The 14,005-nt window shown below is 42.3% G+C and overlaps 1 protein-coding gene across 1 annotated transcript in view; it reads left to right on the top strand.

Moving 5' to 3' along the window:
• Window positions 1-2,268, top strand: part of plppr4b (phospholipid phosphatase related 4b) — a gene marked incomplete at both ends in the record, with an annotated part of 55,366 nt that extends 53,098 nt beyond the window's left edge. Inside the window, one exon of the mRNA XM_080751584.1 lies at window positions 961-2,268. Within this exon, the coding sequence (XP_080607710.1) occupies window positions 961-2,268 (1,308 nt within the window). The remainder of the gene's footprint in view (window positions 1-960) is intronic.
• Between the last annotated feature and the right edge of the window lie 11,737 nt (window positions 2,269-14,005).

The following is a 14,005-nucleotide window of genomic DNA, read 5'->3' as shown; positions in this document are numbered from 1 at the left end:
ATAATATGCCCTTCATGCGGAAGGTGAGTGGTTCAAACCCTGCCTAAGCCCACGTCAGCAAGGGGAAGAAGACAACAGCCACCCCATGGCCTTAAGTAACAAGAAACCTTAAAATGTCGTCAACCAATCATCAAGGACAATGATACACGAAAGAAGAAGTGGGGAAAGCTTTTGTGGAGAATAGCCGATCGACAAGGTCGAGATCATCAATCAGCTATTTTCTGCAAAAGCTTTCCCCACAATTAGTCCATGGGCCATACAAGATGTCGGTATCCGAAAGGTGGCAAAGGTTACTATGCATTTTTGAAAAGCTCTATATCTGTAGATTATAGTTTGGTATGATAACCCTTTCTGAGACACAACTAAATTGGTGTTATCAGCCGCTAGAGTTGGTGTGCCATTAACTTTACATATATACAGGGAAAAAAAGGAAAAAATGAATCTGCTTTAAGTAGCATATGAGGGGTCAAACTAGGGGTTTTTCATGATTCTGAATCCATTGCAAGCATCTGTTTTGCACAAAAAACATTCCTTGGGCTAAAAACGTCCCCACAAGACTATGTTTTAGTGATGAAAAGTGATGAGTCATCACTTTTCACACTTTTGTGGGGGCCGTTTTAGCCCAAGGAATGTTTTTCGTGCAAAACAAATGCTTGCAATGGATTCAGAATCATGAAAAACACCTAGTTTGACCCCTCATATGCTACTTAAAGCAGATCATTTTTTTGCTTTTTTTTCTGTATAGCATTGTTAATAGACACCAACTCTAGCGGCTGATAACACCAATTTAGCTGTGTCTCAGAAAGGGTTATCATACCAAAATATAATCTACAGATATAGAGCTTTTCAAAAATGCATGGTAACCTTTGCCACCTTTCGGATACCGACTAAATACAGTCAGATACTGGGGTTTAAGTGGTCAAGTAAACAGTGGAAGTACCTCTTTTTTTTGTCCTGCAGGTGCCAGACTCCTTCTCCTCGTCGGTGGACTCTTCGTCGGGCCAGTCCTCCCAGCAGCAGCACCCCCTTCACCACCACGGCAGCATGGAGCTGCGCTCCAACTCCGAGCCCTCTGCGCTGGGCCTCGACGGGGGCTTTGAGGCCGGTGGCAGCCAGCAGCAGTCCTACATGTCCAAGCTGGCCACAGTGGGCGCCAGCACCACGCTACCTAGCAACTGCAGCGGCATTTCCGGCGGCGCCCGCATGATGGCGGCCATGCAGCCGCGGCCGGGCTCCTCGCAGCTCGTCCACATCCCCGAGGAGGCCCACGAGAACTTCAACCACCACCACCACCACCACCACACAGCGTCTCCCCGGACCATGATGGGAGGAGGAGGAGGAGGAGGAGAGGGGATGATGATGGCGGCTAACGGCGTGGCACTGGCGCAGGCGCAGGCCAACTGGCAGAGGGCAGCAGAGGCGGCGGCCTACAGGACTAACGAGGGCGGCCAGCAGCAGCAGCAGCAGCCGCCGCGCATCATGCAGGTGATCGCCATGTCCAAGCAGCAGGGCCTCCTGCAGACCCACTCCAAGAGCCTGGACGAGGGCAGCATGGGGGGCTGCGGGGGCGGGGGGAGCTGCGGTGCGTTGCCGCCCCGCTACCGGGGCCTGGAACTCGACCAGGAGCCGACCACCCCCCACTCCCTGGGGAGCAGCACGGCGGGGGACAGCAGCATCTTGGAGAGCACCGGAGCCATCGTCCGAGTGGAGGCCCACCCCGAAAACAACAGCAGCCGGCCCGTGATCCAGCCCCCGTCGCAGGACGCCGGCGGCTCCTGGAGGTGGCGCTCGCTGGATCACGGCACAGGCGGGGGTGGCGGAGGAGGAGGAGGAGGTGTGAAGCAGTCGTTTGAGATCAACGACCTCAACAGGGACTCGGAGAGCTCGGAGTCGACACGTGACGGCTCCGTCGACAGGAAGCGTGCCAATCGCGTCGGCACCGTCGCCACTGCGCCACCACCGACCGTCACGGTTCACACGCAGAGCTCGGGCCACGGAGAGCTGAGGCCGCCCCCCCAGGGCCTCTCTACCATCCGCGTGACCCCGGGGGGGGACGGCGGCGGAGGTGGCAGCGCGTCGTCCGGGCCCACCGCCGCCGCCGCGGAGTGCGGCTCAGAGGTGCCGTCGTCCTCAGCCTCCAGCCGGGAGTCGACGCTACGGAGGAAGGCCAACAACATCATCCTGATACCGGAGAGAGCCAACAGTCCGGACAGCACACGGAATATTTTCTACAAGGGAACGTCCATGACTCACACGTTCAAGGAATAACGTTGGGGGAAATATAAATGAAATTTCTTTTTTGTTCGTTTTTTTTTGCTAGAGAGAGAGAGAGACGTGACAAAAGAATAGGACCACCGAAGTTTGACGTCACTGCTGCTAGAGGGCGCTATCCCCCCTGGGTCCTGTTGGATCGCCTCATAAGAACTGTGTTTGAAAAATAAACAAACCACCCAGGCGACTTTACTCATATGAAGCATCAACTGAAGGTGGAAATGTACAAATTTACCCAAAGAGTAACACAATAAACGAAAGAAAGAGTGCCGGTTCTAGGACTCAGGTGGCCCTATGCAAGATTATTTTAGGTGGCGCTTACACGCGAAATGTTCAAAATCGAAATGTTCTTTTTGGAGACATATTGCACTAGTTTTTGGATTGGGGATGTATGACATAATGTAACAGTAATGTAAAAAAAAAAAATCTTCTTCCTGTGATGTGGCCCCCTCATTGGTTGTTGTGGCCCTTATGCCAGGAACCGGCCCTGGCTAGAAAGGAGTCAAACAAAACCCAACGACTGCATTTCCCGTGAACGCGGAAGCGTCCGACTTTAAAGGCGGAATTAATTCCATTTTCGCCAGAAACAGGCTACAATTAATATTTGATATAGCCTGTTTCCGGAGAAAATATTTAATATGAATGAATATCAGAAACGACGCAGAGCCACCCTCTTGACAGAAACGCCCGGATGGTTTGTTTATTTTTGGAACACAGTTCTTACATGACGTGATGGAAGATTCCTCTATGGGGATTTCAACACAAAACATAAAAACGCGACCCAGGGGGATAGCGCCCACTAGCAGCAGTGGCGTCAGGACTTCAGTAGTCTATTGGATATTCAAATAACTTTATTTGGCTATACTTGTAGCAGCAGCAACCCAATATATATATGAGATACGAGCCAGTATTACCACTGTAACTGTACATAATTGTTATAGACACAAAAGAGAAAGATTTTATTCAGCATGAGTTTTTTTTGTATGTGTTGAAACTAAAGCACAACCTTTTAAGTGTTGTAGAAATAATCACTGTGTACCTTTTTGTGATCATTCTTAAAAAAAAAAGGATACCTATTGTAGCGTTCTATGCCGTGCCAACTGTTTGGGGACTACAGCGATAATGTTTTTTTTTAGACAATTTAATAGCGTAGGATTTCATCACCAAAAAAATTAAGAAACAAAACAGAATAAACAAAATAAAACGCAGAGCACCCGAAGCTGTAGCAGAAACTATTGCAAAGTTTATTGTACCATAGCTGTGAAACCAATGTTTACTTTCCTTCTACTGTAAATACTGTGTAATGGGTGCTATGCCAGTAAAAAAAGACGATTTAATATGATATACTGTATAATTTTAATAGATACAATATTAACGTTGATTTTAGTGACAGAGATATGTTTTGTATACAGAGTCCACACAACTCAACAAAAAGAAACAGTTTTTAACCATAAGTGTGCTTATTAGCATCTCTTCTATAGCAGCAACGAAGTCAAATATGCTGTGACTTGCACTGAAACATGTGTTTACTGTACCTTGTAAATTGTAAAATTAAAAATAATTGAAACAGGTTTTCCATGGTCCTAATAAGGCTATATGCACAACAGCCATTTTGGAGAGAAGTTTGGTCTCTTCTCACTTCCTTCACAGGTGTTACCAGTGATATTAATGAATCTGTTTTCTTGAGCTAACAAGAGTGCTCTAGAGTGTTGATATTGCGCATGTTGGCTCACTGGAACGCTCTGCTACACCAGTGGGTCCCAAAGTGTGGTCCAGGGACCCTCCTGGTTCCTTGGGGGTTCCAAATGACCCCTTAAAAGGTGTGTAACTCTGGGAGTGTACAGTCCATTTGGTTCCATTTGTACACTCACAGTTGTGGGGGTACTTGAAATAAAAGGTTTGAGAACCACTGTGCTACATGAAATGGAACAGAGCCTTCATTAGTATCATTTGATAACACCTTTGAAGGAAGTGAGACAACGTTCTCCATTATGGCTGCGGTGCAAATAGCCTATCAAGCCCCTTTCCTATATTTATGGCACAAAACTCCACAATGTACTGTTTTTTATTTTCTGACTACCTTATGCCACCGTCTAAAAATTAGCCTACATTTTAAAGAACCCATACATCACAACTACATTTGTGGTGACAAACTGATGAAGAAATTGTACACATGCTTGATTCATTTTGAGTTATGATTTCAAAGGTCATGTAAAATGCTTGTAATGTAGCAGGAGTCAGCATGGTAGCGAAGAGCCATTATTCTCTGTTAATTTACAATTATATTCACATACATACATACATGCATACATACATGCATGCATGCATACATAGGCCTACATACATTCATACATACATACATACACTACTGTAAACACATGAATGCATGTATGCATGCATGCATACATACAGTATATGCAAACATACTGTAACTTCCAATAGTACAAGTTGTTAATAATGGTTTGATAACATCAAAGTACTCGGATACAGCATAAAGCTACAATCTGTAAATGCTGTTGCTGTTCTCTCACTCTCCAGACAGACAGTTTAAATATCAACAGCACCCAGCTGCAGTCTCGCAGATGAGACTTGGTGTGTGAGTGCTGATATGTGAGCGTTGCTCTGTGAGGGACCGCAAGTGTGAATTGTTGCTAGGTAGATCTGCTTTTCTGCCTCGCTCAAGTATCAAGTCTCGTCTGCGAGACCATAGACATAGAAAAGTAGACACCTCCTTGACCAGCTCTGGGGCATATGTATCGCGGGACTCGGCGCCCGGTCGTTTCCCACTTCCAAGTGCGTCTACAGAAACGGAAGTTGGTAGGCCAATCAGAGGCAGGTGGGGGCTGGTCTTTTCGTATACAGCCTCTAAGAACAGCTGAGCCGCACAACATCGTAACTGGATGGAAACATGCCAATAAAGCTCTGTAGAATTGAATTGATAAGTCCCGGGGGAAAGACACACTGTGATTGGCCTGTAGTCACTTTGACTGGCAGCGTGGTCTCCGGTACTCCCGGACGTCCGGCCTCCAGTTGTTGCACGTTGCTCCAATGAACTGCAGCGGCGGATGAGGCATCTAGCTTTGTATATCTATGTGCGAGACTGCGGCTGGGTGCTCCTCATATACAGTACTGTATATGGCGGTGCAACCTGTGTCAAATACGGTGCGCTGACATTGTCAACCACTAGGTGGCCCTCTCAACACCAGGGTGCAAATGTGAGGTTTCTGCCCGACAGCAACGATTATGGAACTCTGATAGACGTACTGTACGATGATGTTTTAATAGATTCATAGAATAGATACATATCACAAATACTTAAATCTTCTTGAATTTAACATGCACTGGATGCAAGATAACTATAAAAGCAACATCCAAATATCAGCACAAAATAGAAAAGTATTTTAAGACAGAAGTAAGGAATACACAAAATATTTGCCAAAGCTAGGGTTTTTCGTAGAAAAACTGAAATATAGCAACTTGTGTAATTTTCATGAAAGTAGTAATAGTAAGCCTGCATTCTATTGTACATGATTTAGAGCTGAGTTATACTTTGTTGCGTGCCGGACCGGTGTCTCGCACCAAAAATAGCTGATCTACAAGCTCACAATTAAGGTTGGTATATCCTAAATGGTTTATAGCGCTTTTATCCAAGGCTTTTTACAGAGATTGTGCATTGCATTCACCCATTCATTCACGTACACATTCATATACCGATGGTGGGGGAAACCATGTAAGGCACCAACCTGCTCACCGGGAGCAATTAGGGGATCAGCGCCTTGCTCGAGGACACTTCGGCACTAACTCCGGGGGAAGCCTGGGATCGAACTGGGAAACTTCCGGGTTCCCAGGTGGCCACTCACCTCCTGAGCCCCCTTTTAGTCGGGGGCCTTAGGGAGATAGAAAGGTAATTTCGTGCTAATCAGTCTAAAAGCGCCAAATTTTGCACAGATGTAGCCCAGGGCTTGCTCTAATGATGTAGCTAGGGCGCCCGAGTCGGCGACCTTCGGGGTCGCCACAGCGGCCAAATCAAGTTGGGCTCCCATCGACTTTCTAAACAGGAGGAAAATACCCAGAATTTTTTTCTTTTTTTCTGGGTATTTAAGTAGGATGTGGGGGGTCTAACTAGGGGTTTGTCATGACGCTGAATCCATTGCAAGCATTTGTTTTGCACAAAAAACATTCCTTGGGCTACAAATGGCCCCAGAAAACGATGGTTTAGTGATGAAAAGTGATGAGTCATCACTTTTCACAGTTTTGTGGGCGTTTTCTGGGGCCATTTGTAGCCCAAAGTTTGTCTCGTTCACTTACTATACACTATACTATAAAGGCAAAAATACCCCCAAGAAATCTGCTTTAAGTAGCATGTGAGGGGTCAAACTTGGGGTTTTTTAATGATTCTGAATCCATTGCAAGCATTTGTTTTGCACAAAAAAACATTCCTTGGGCTAAAAACTATGGTTTAGTGATGAGTCATCACTTTTCACAGTTTTTTGGGGATCGTTATTAGCCCAAGGAATGTTTTTCATGCAAAACAAATGCTTGCAATGGATTCAGAATAATAAAACACCCCAGGTTTGACCCCTCACATGCTACTTAAAGCAGAGATTCTTTGGGGGGTATTTTTTTTCCTTTATAGTACACAAACTTTCAGCGGCTGTCAAACATTTTGCCCACATTTTTGTTATTTAACCTTCATAGTTGACAAAACCACTGAGAAACGGACCTTTGCACTCCACGGTCACGGAAGTATCGGATTCGACTCAACTACTGGTCAATGTTTGCCACTCAGTCTAGATGAGGGGGTGTGTCCTGATGGAAAAGTGATGTGCATACCCTCAAAGTTGGATTCTGTTCCACTGTTTCTCGGGTTTACGGATCCAAGCCCCAACCCTACTCACAACGCAACGTTTGTAGGTCAGCTATTTCTTGGTGTGAGACACAATGTGCCACCAAGTATAACCCAGGCTTTATTCTATGCCCCTGTAAACTTTTTTGCATGGACACGTTTGTCTAGTGAATGTCACAGATTTATATTATGTAAAACCTGCCTCTATGGCATTTACAGTACATGAGTATTTAAATGTTTTATTTTTATTTTTATATATGCACCATATTAATCAATTTCATTGACAATCCTTTTTATCTAAGTACTGTTAGCCCCTTTCAGGTGCCATCATGATCCAAGTTCTTCTAAAGGAAAAACTATAACTGATTTTGTTCATCTTTAAAAATCCACTCTATTTTAACTCAACCAACTGAATACCAGCATCTATACTGTACATGCACTGTCCAAATGTCCATTCACAAAGTCAGCTATATATCGACTATAAACATAGACTATTCAAATGGCTTTATTTTGTAATTATATTTTGCCTTTGTTTATATTTTTCACATTTTTCAAACAATAATGAACTTGAATACGTCAATTCAGTGGTGGCCAAACGTTATTGTACGGTTGATAATAAGTCATGCACTTTTTAATTTTGTTTATACATCTTTACTAAAGGGACCACATCTTTGGCAGGACTATTCAAATCAATCTTTTATAATGAATTAAAATACAACAATAACATAACTGTTTTGCACTGACATTTAGTGTGTTGGAATAGCTACTGTATCACCATTAAGTTTCATGTCTTTGCAAGTTGAAATTCCAGTGGCTTCCTTAAAAATCACACAAAACCACAATTTGCTTTGGGAAATGGTCGACAGTAGCCCAGTATTTTGTGGGTCATTGGCAATGCATGGGCCGAACCTGTGGTTTTCAACCAGTGGTCCTTGAGGGGGTTCCAGGTGGTCCCCAGCTAAATGATAGAGAGTTGGTAACCAAATGGAACCTTATTTGATTTAACCCTTAAGTTCTGTTCAGATTCACTACACCTTCGTTCTGTTCGGGTCATTTTGACCCGGTGGATATTTGGTTTAAAAAAAACAACACTAATATAAATTTTAACTTAAAAGATCATCATGATACATTGACTTTGACTCAATACCAAACAATTCATATGATATATTTGGTAAATGTTTGCATTTCTGCTTTGCTCTATCACATTAAACACTGAAAGAGCTAGGCGTTTTTACTGATTTAGCTGAAATCCATGTAAAAAAAACTACTTCATTTAATACTGGGCAATATTGCTCATGCTTATAGGAAGGGGGGGAGGGTTCGGAATGGGGCTTCGGAAGGGGGGTGTTAGAAGTGGGGGTGACTGTGTGTCTGTGTTTTGGCATAATACTGTGTATTTCTGTGCTTCCGGGTCAAAATGACCCGAACAGCACTTAAGGTTCAAAAAATATGAGGGGGGTGTAGCATGGGTGTAGTGCAAAAATATTTTTTTTACATGTTCATCTCAGAAGAATCTTTAAGGCCAGTGAGTTTCAGGTGGAAACATTTTTAACTTCTACCTTTTTTTTCCAAATGAAAATGTAAAACGGGTCAAAATGACCCGAACAGCACTTAAGGGTTAATTGTACACTCTCAAGAGTTAAACAAGACATTTGCAAGAAGTCTACACAATTACAGAATGCTGAATAATTGTTATTTTGACCAAAATGTTTCCTGTTATCTCTCCTACGGTACCAACGTCAATACAAGGTCCAATATATAATGGACCTTGATATGAAAAAGGTTGAAAACCACTGGGCCCCGTAACAACGTGAAAACAGCTTGCGAACCACTGACCTGTACTGCCAAAAAGAGCCCTGGACCCAGTTAATAATGACTGTGTCCCAAAGCTGTGACAGATCAACCATCATAATCCTTTTAGGAATAGGCCTACAACACAACGGATTACAATCCCAAAATAGATAACACACACACTACACCATGTATACTACTGATCTGAGATAAGGGGACATGAATATTTATACTGTGTTATTATCAGTGGTGGACTGTAACTAACTAAGCACGATTTTGTTTTTATTTATCCAAAATACTTCTTCTATCGATTACTCACCCCATGGAGACTTGAATTCTATATATATATATATATATATATATATATATATATATATATATTAAGGCTGGGACTTTAACTGATTAATTGTGATTAATTAATTACAGAAAATTAACGCGATTAAAAAAATGTACGCATTTTAATCGCACTTAGTTTTTGCACCACAGAAGCTACAGTTTCGGGCATACCGATCATAGCGATGCACCAACCAAGAAGAGATAACAAACGCAAAGGGAGAAGTAGCCGATCAGAGCGCTTTGCTTGGCCCAGTGGATGCGAAATTTAGATTTTAAAAACTGTGTGTGTGTGTGTGTGTGTGTGTGTGTGTGTGTGTGTGTGTGTGTGTGTGTGTGTGTGTGTGTGTGTGTGTGTGTGTGTGTGTGTGTGTGTGTGTCACATTCCTATAATAAGCCAATATTGTGATGACCAGCAGTGGTTCCCTATGGAGACACAAAGAGGTCTCCTCAAATTATTGGCTTGAATGCGACAAACATTTTTTTTGAGGTGAGTTATCGTTAGATTTCAGTTGACGTTAAAAAGAAAACGCACTTGGCGAATTTGTACCATTGAATACTGGAGCATTCACTTGAGTGCACACTTCATCATGCACCACAGAGTGTGACGTGGTTTAAAAGGTGGCTTAAGATGTGAGACACGTCTATGAGTCTGTTCCTGAAGGCGTGTGAAAGTAGTATACGACCATATCGCTGAAAACATAGCAGATCAAATGGGTAGATCTGAGTGAACGGATGCTATCTGAAGCATGTGTGTAGCCTCTTTGTGTGATGTCCCCCGAAATCAATAATAAAGCTGTGTTTTTGATACTGTGAATACATTGACCAGCTGACTGAATTCTATGCATAAAGGCTATACTGTGTATATTGTCGTTGTCGGGTGGAAACCATTTAAAATAGCAGATCTACAAGCACACTTGTGCTTGTAGATCTGTTATTTTCACCACTTTTGTGTGACACTGAAGCAGGGCTTTACTTTAGTAAAAACATACATATTTTAAACTTGGAGATACAAGGTTTCTGCCTGACAGTGACAATATATATCATTTATACACACGCACACGCACACGCGCACACACACACACACACACACACACACACACACACACACACACACACACACACACACACTTTCATCTCAATCTAGCTATCAGACATGACCATTCAGTCAGAGCACGCTGATCAGGGTTAGATGGAAATAAACTGTGCATTATTGTCTGAAATGATTGGAATAAATATTTGTTATTAAACCAAAAGAATTGTGTTTTTCCACATTTTATCTCATCAGCTCAGATGGTTTTGTCAGGGGACACCAAATGGACCCCTATGCAGTAGAGAGTATAACATGGAACCAAATGGACCGTTTGCGGTCCATTTGGTTTCATGTTACACGCTCAAGAGTAAAATTATTGTTTGTTTGTTTGATTGATTGATTGAAGAGTTTGGCAGTTTGCAATAGAAAAGAGTACAGTTTCATGACAGCACAAATCACTGGTACAAGGAGATTCCGGTCTAGGCGTGGCCTAAACCGAAAAGAAGAAAAAGGAAAACAGACAGGTGGTTCCGTTGGTTGGTTCTTGCCGCCTGATGACTACAACATGACATAACATAATTTCGGTAATAATGCGAATCAAAATTATAGTTAGAGTTCGAATAAAAGATGAACTGTACATACCAAACTATTATTATATCAAAAGAAACAAAATGATTATACCATTTTAAACATTCTGGAGGTGCATGGCACCGGTGGTTCCGGCCACCTGTAGTCCACCTGATGACTACAACATGACGTAACTTAGTTATTTCCGCTCCCCCGAGAGCCGAAAATGGTAATGAACCCAGGCTATACCCAAATACTGATAACCTTCCGAAAGCTGAGAAAGGAAGCTGTCATCTCTTTGTCATATATATATATATATATATATATATATATATATATATATATATATATATATATATATATAGTCTATATATATATATATATTAGGGGTGTGTATCCATCCCTTACAAGGCGATTCGATACGTATCCGATACATGGGCTACGATTCGATTCAGAGACGATACATCTTACATACAGAACGATTCGATACGATTCGATTCGGTGCAATTTCGATACGATTTTCGATTTTGTGGAATTTTATACGATTTGATTGGATTCGATATGATTCGATGCGATACGGTGTGATCTGATACATACGTTTAACGAAACATTAATTTTCCATTCAATTAAGAAGCTATAATCTATAAAGTAGCATTGCTGACCTTCAAATAATGGATATCTCATAAAAGACCAAGGAATAACAGAAAATTGGAAAGAAAGATGGATGACAAATCATTTTAGTATCATGTCATTGTTGTGTTCATTCTAAATAGACACAGACATGTAGATACAAAAAATAATTAATGTAAACTACAAAGCCTACTGACATGGTTTGAAAATCTGTCTCACACACCCATTTCTAAGAGCTTCACTTTAGCAGTTACAGTTGGTCAGGTGGAGAAATATAAAACAAACACACAAAAGGCCTGGCCCTTCAGGCTTCAGTACAGTGCAATAATTGTACTTTGCAAAGCTGCTATAATAACACTGAAAAACTAAAATACATCCTCACCAATGCCACAGATCAGATCAATCCTCAGCAATGCCACAGATCAGATCACCAAATAAAACTAGTAAAAGAGCCTGCTGTTATTCAGTCAATAAGATCATTTCAAAGAGATCCACTTTACAACAGTAACAACAGCAGTATAAAGTAAGTGCAACATTTGAAGTCTGGCACACATCATGTCTACTTGTTATCTTATGGCTCTACTGCAGTAGTTCTAATAAAAAAAGAAAAAAAAATCAATGTCAAGGACCCCCAGTTTGACATGGATCAGGCTCTTGTCTTAAGTTTAAATCGAACCAAATGGACCCTAATGGTTCCATTTGGTTCCATTTGTACACTCCTCTGAGTTACACATACCCAAGGGTCCATTAGGGTCCATTTGGTTCCATTTGTACACTCCCCTGAGTTCCACATACCCAAGGGTCCATTCGCCCCCTCTCCCTCTCTCTCTCTCTTCTGATGTTGTACATTACTGTATATACACGGCTGTCGGGGGCCTAGAGATTTAAAACCCAAGGCTTTAACACTTGACATCTTGACATGCAGCCCAACTACTGTACATTTGCAGATCTATAAGTTTACAACCCATCCACATGCAACACGCTGTGGGCTTGTAGATCTGCGGCTTCCCGCAGGACAGTGACTGCAGTACGCAGAAACCCAGCTCTATCGGAGGACAGAGCAGCAGGCAGCTTTTTCTTTTTTTTTCTTTCCATTGCACTGCAGCACTGAGTGTGTTTAGCAGCGCTCACTTTTGAAGTAATGATTTGTAACAGTACACGCTGAGTAAGTAAGTTCAGAATTTCACAGCAGGTTAATTATTTAATGCTAAAAAAATCCAGTGAATCCGATTAATAACTTTAGGACCGATACATCGACCGATACGGCCGCGATTTGGACCGATCCGGGTAAACGTGCATCGATGCAGCCGTGTGTGTGTGTGTGTGTGTGTGTGTGTGTGTGTGTGTGTGTGTGTGTGTGTGTGTGTGTGTGTGTGTGTGTGTGTGTGTGTGTCACATTCCTATAATAAGCCAATATTGTGATGACCAGCAGTGGTTCCCTATGGAGACACAAAGAGGTCTCCTCAAATTATTGGCTTGAATGCGACAAACATTTTTTTTGAGGTGAGTTATCGTTAGATTTCAGTTGACGTTAAAAAGAAAACGCACTTGGCGAATTTGTACCATTGAATACTGGAGCATTCACTTGAGTGCACACTTCATCATGCACCACAGAGTGTGACGTGGTTTAAAAGGTGGCTTAAGATGTGAGACACGTCTATGAGTCTGTTCCTGAAGGCGTGTGAAAGTAGTATACGACCATATCGCTGAAAACATAGCAGATCAAATGGGTAGATCTGAGTGAACGGATGCTATCTGAAGCATGTGTGTAGCCTCTTTGTGTGATGTCCCCCGAAATCAATAATAAAGCTGTGTTTTTGATACTGTGAATACATTGACCAGCTGACTGAATTCTATGCATAAAGGCTATACTGTGTATATTGTCGTTGTCGGGTGGAAACCATTTAAAATAGCAGATCTACAAGCACACTTGTGCTTGTAGATCTGTTATTTTCACCACTTTTGTGTGACACTGAAGCAGGGCTTTACTTTAGTAAAAACATACATATTTTAAACTTGGAGATACAAGGTTTCTGCCTGACAGTGACAATATATATCATTTATACACACGCACACGCACACGCGCACACACACACACACACACACACACACACACACACACACACACACACACACACACACACACACACACACACACACACTTTCATCTCAATCTAGCTATCAGACATGACCATTCAGTCAGAGCACGCTGATCAGGGTTAGATGGAAATAAACTGTGCATTATTGTCTGAAATGATTGGAATAAATATTTGTTATTAAACCAAAAGAATTGTGTTTTTCCACATTTTATCTCATCAGCTCAGATGGTTTTGTCAGGGGACACCAAATGGACCCCTATGCAGTAGAGAGTATAACATGGAACCAAATGGACCGTTTGCGGTCCATTTGGTTTCATGTTACACGCTCAAGAGTAAAATTATTGTTTGTTTGTTTGATTGATTGATTGAAGAGTTTGGCAGTTTGCAATAGAAAAGAGTACAGTTTCATGACAGCACAAATCACTGGTACAAGGA

Source organism: Nannobrachium achirus (assembly GCF_963921795.1).
Source record: "Nannobrachium achirus genome assembly, chromosome: 21".
NCBI lineage: Eukaryota > Metazoa > Chordata > Actinopteri > Myctophiformes > Myctophidae > Nannobrachium > Nannobrachium achirus.
The sequence above is the reverse complement of the archived record's forward strand: the minus strand, read 5'-3'. Positions and strand labels throughout refer to the sequence as shown.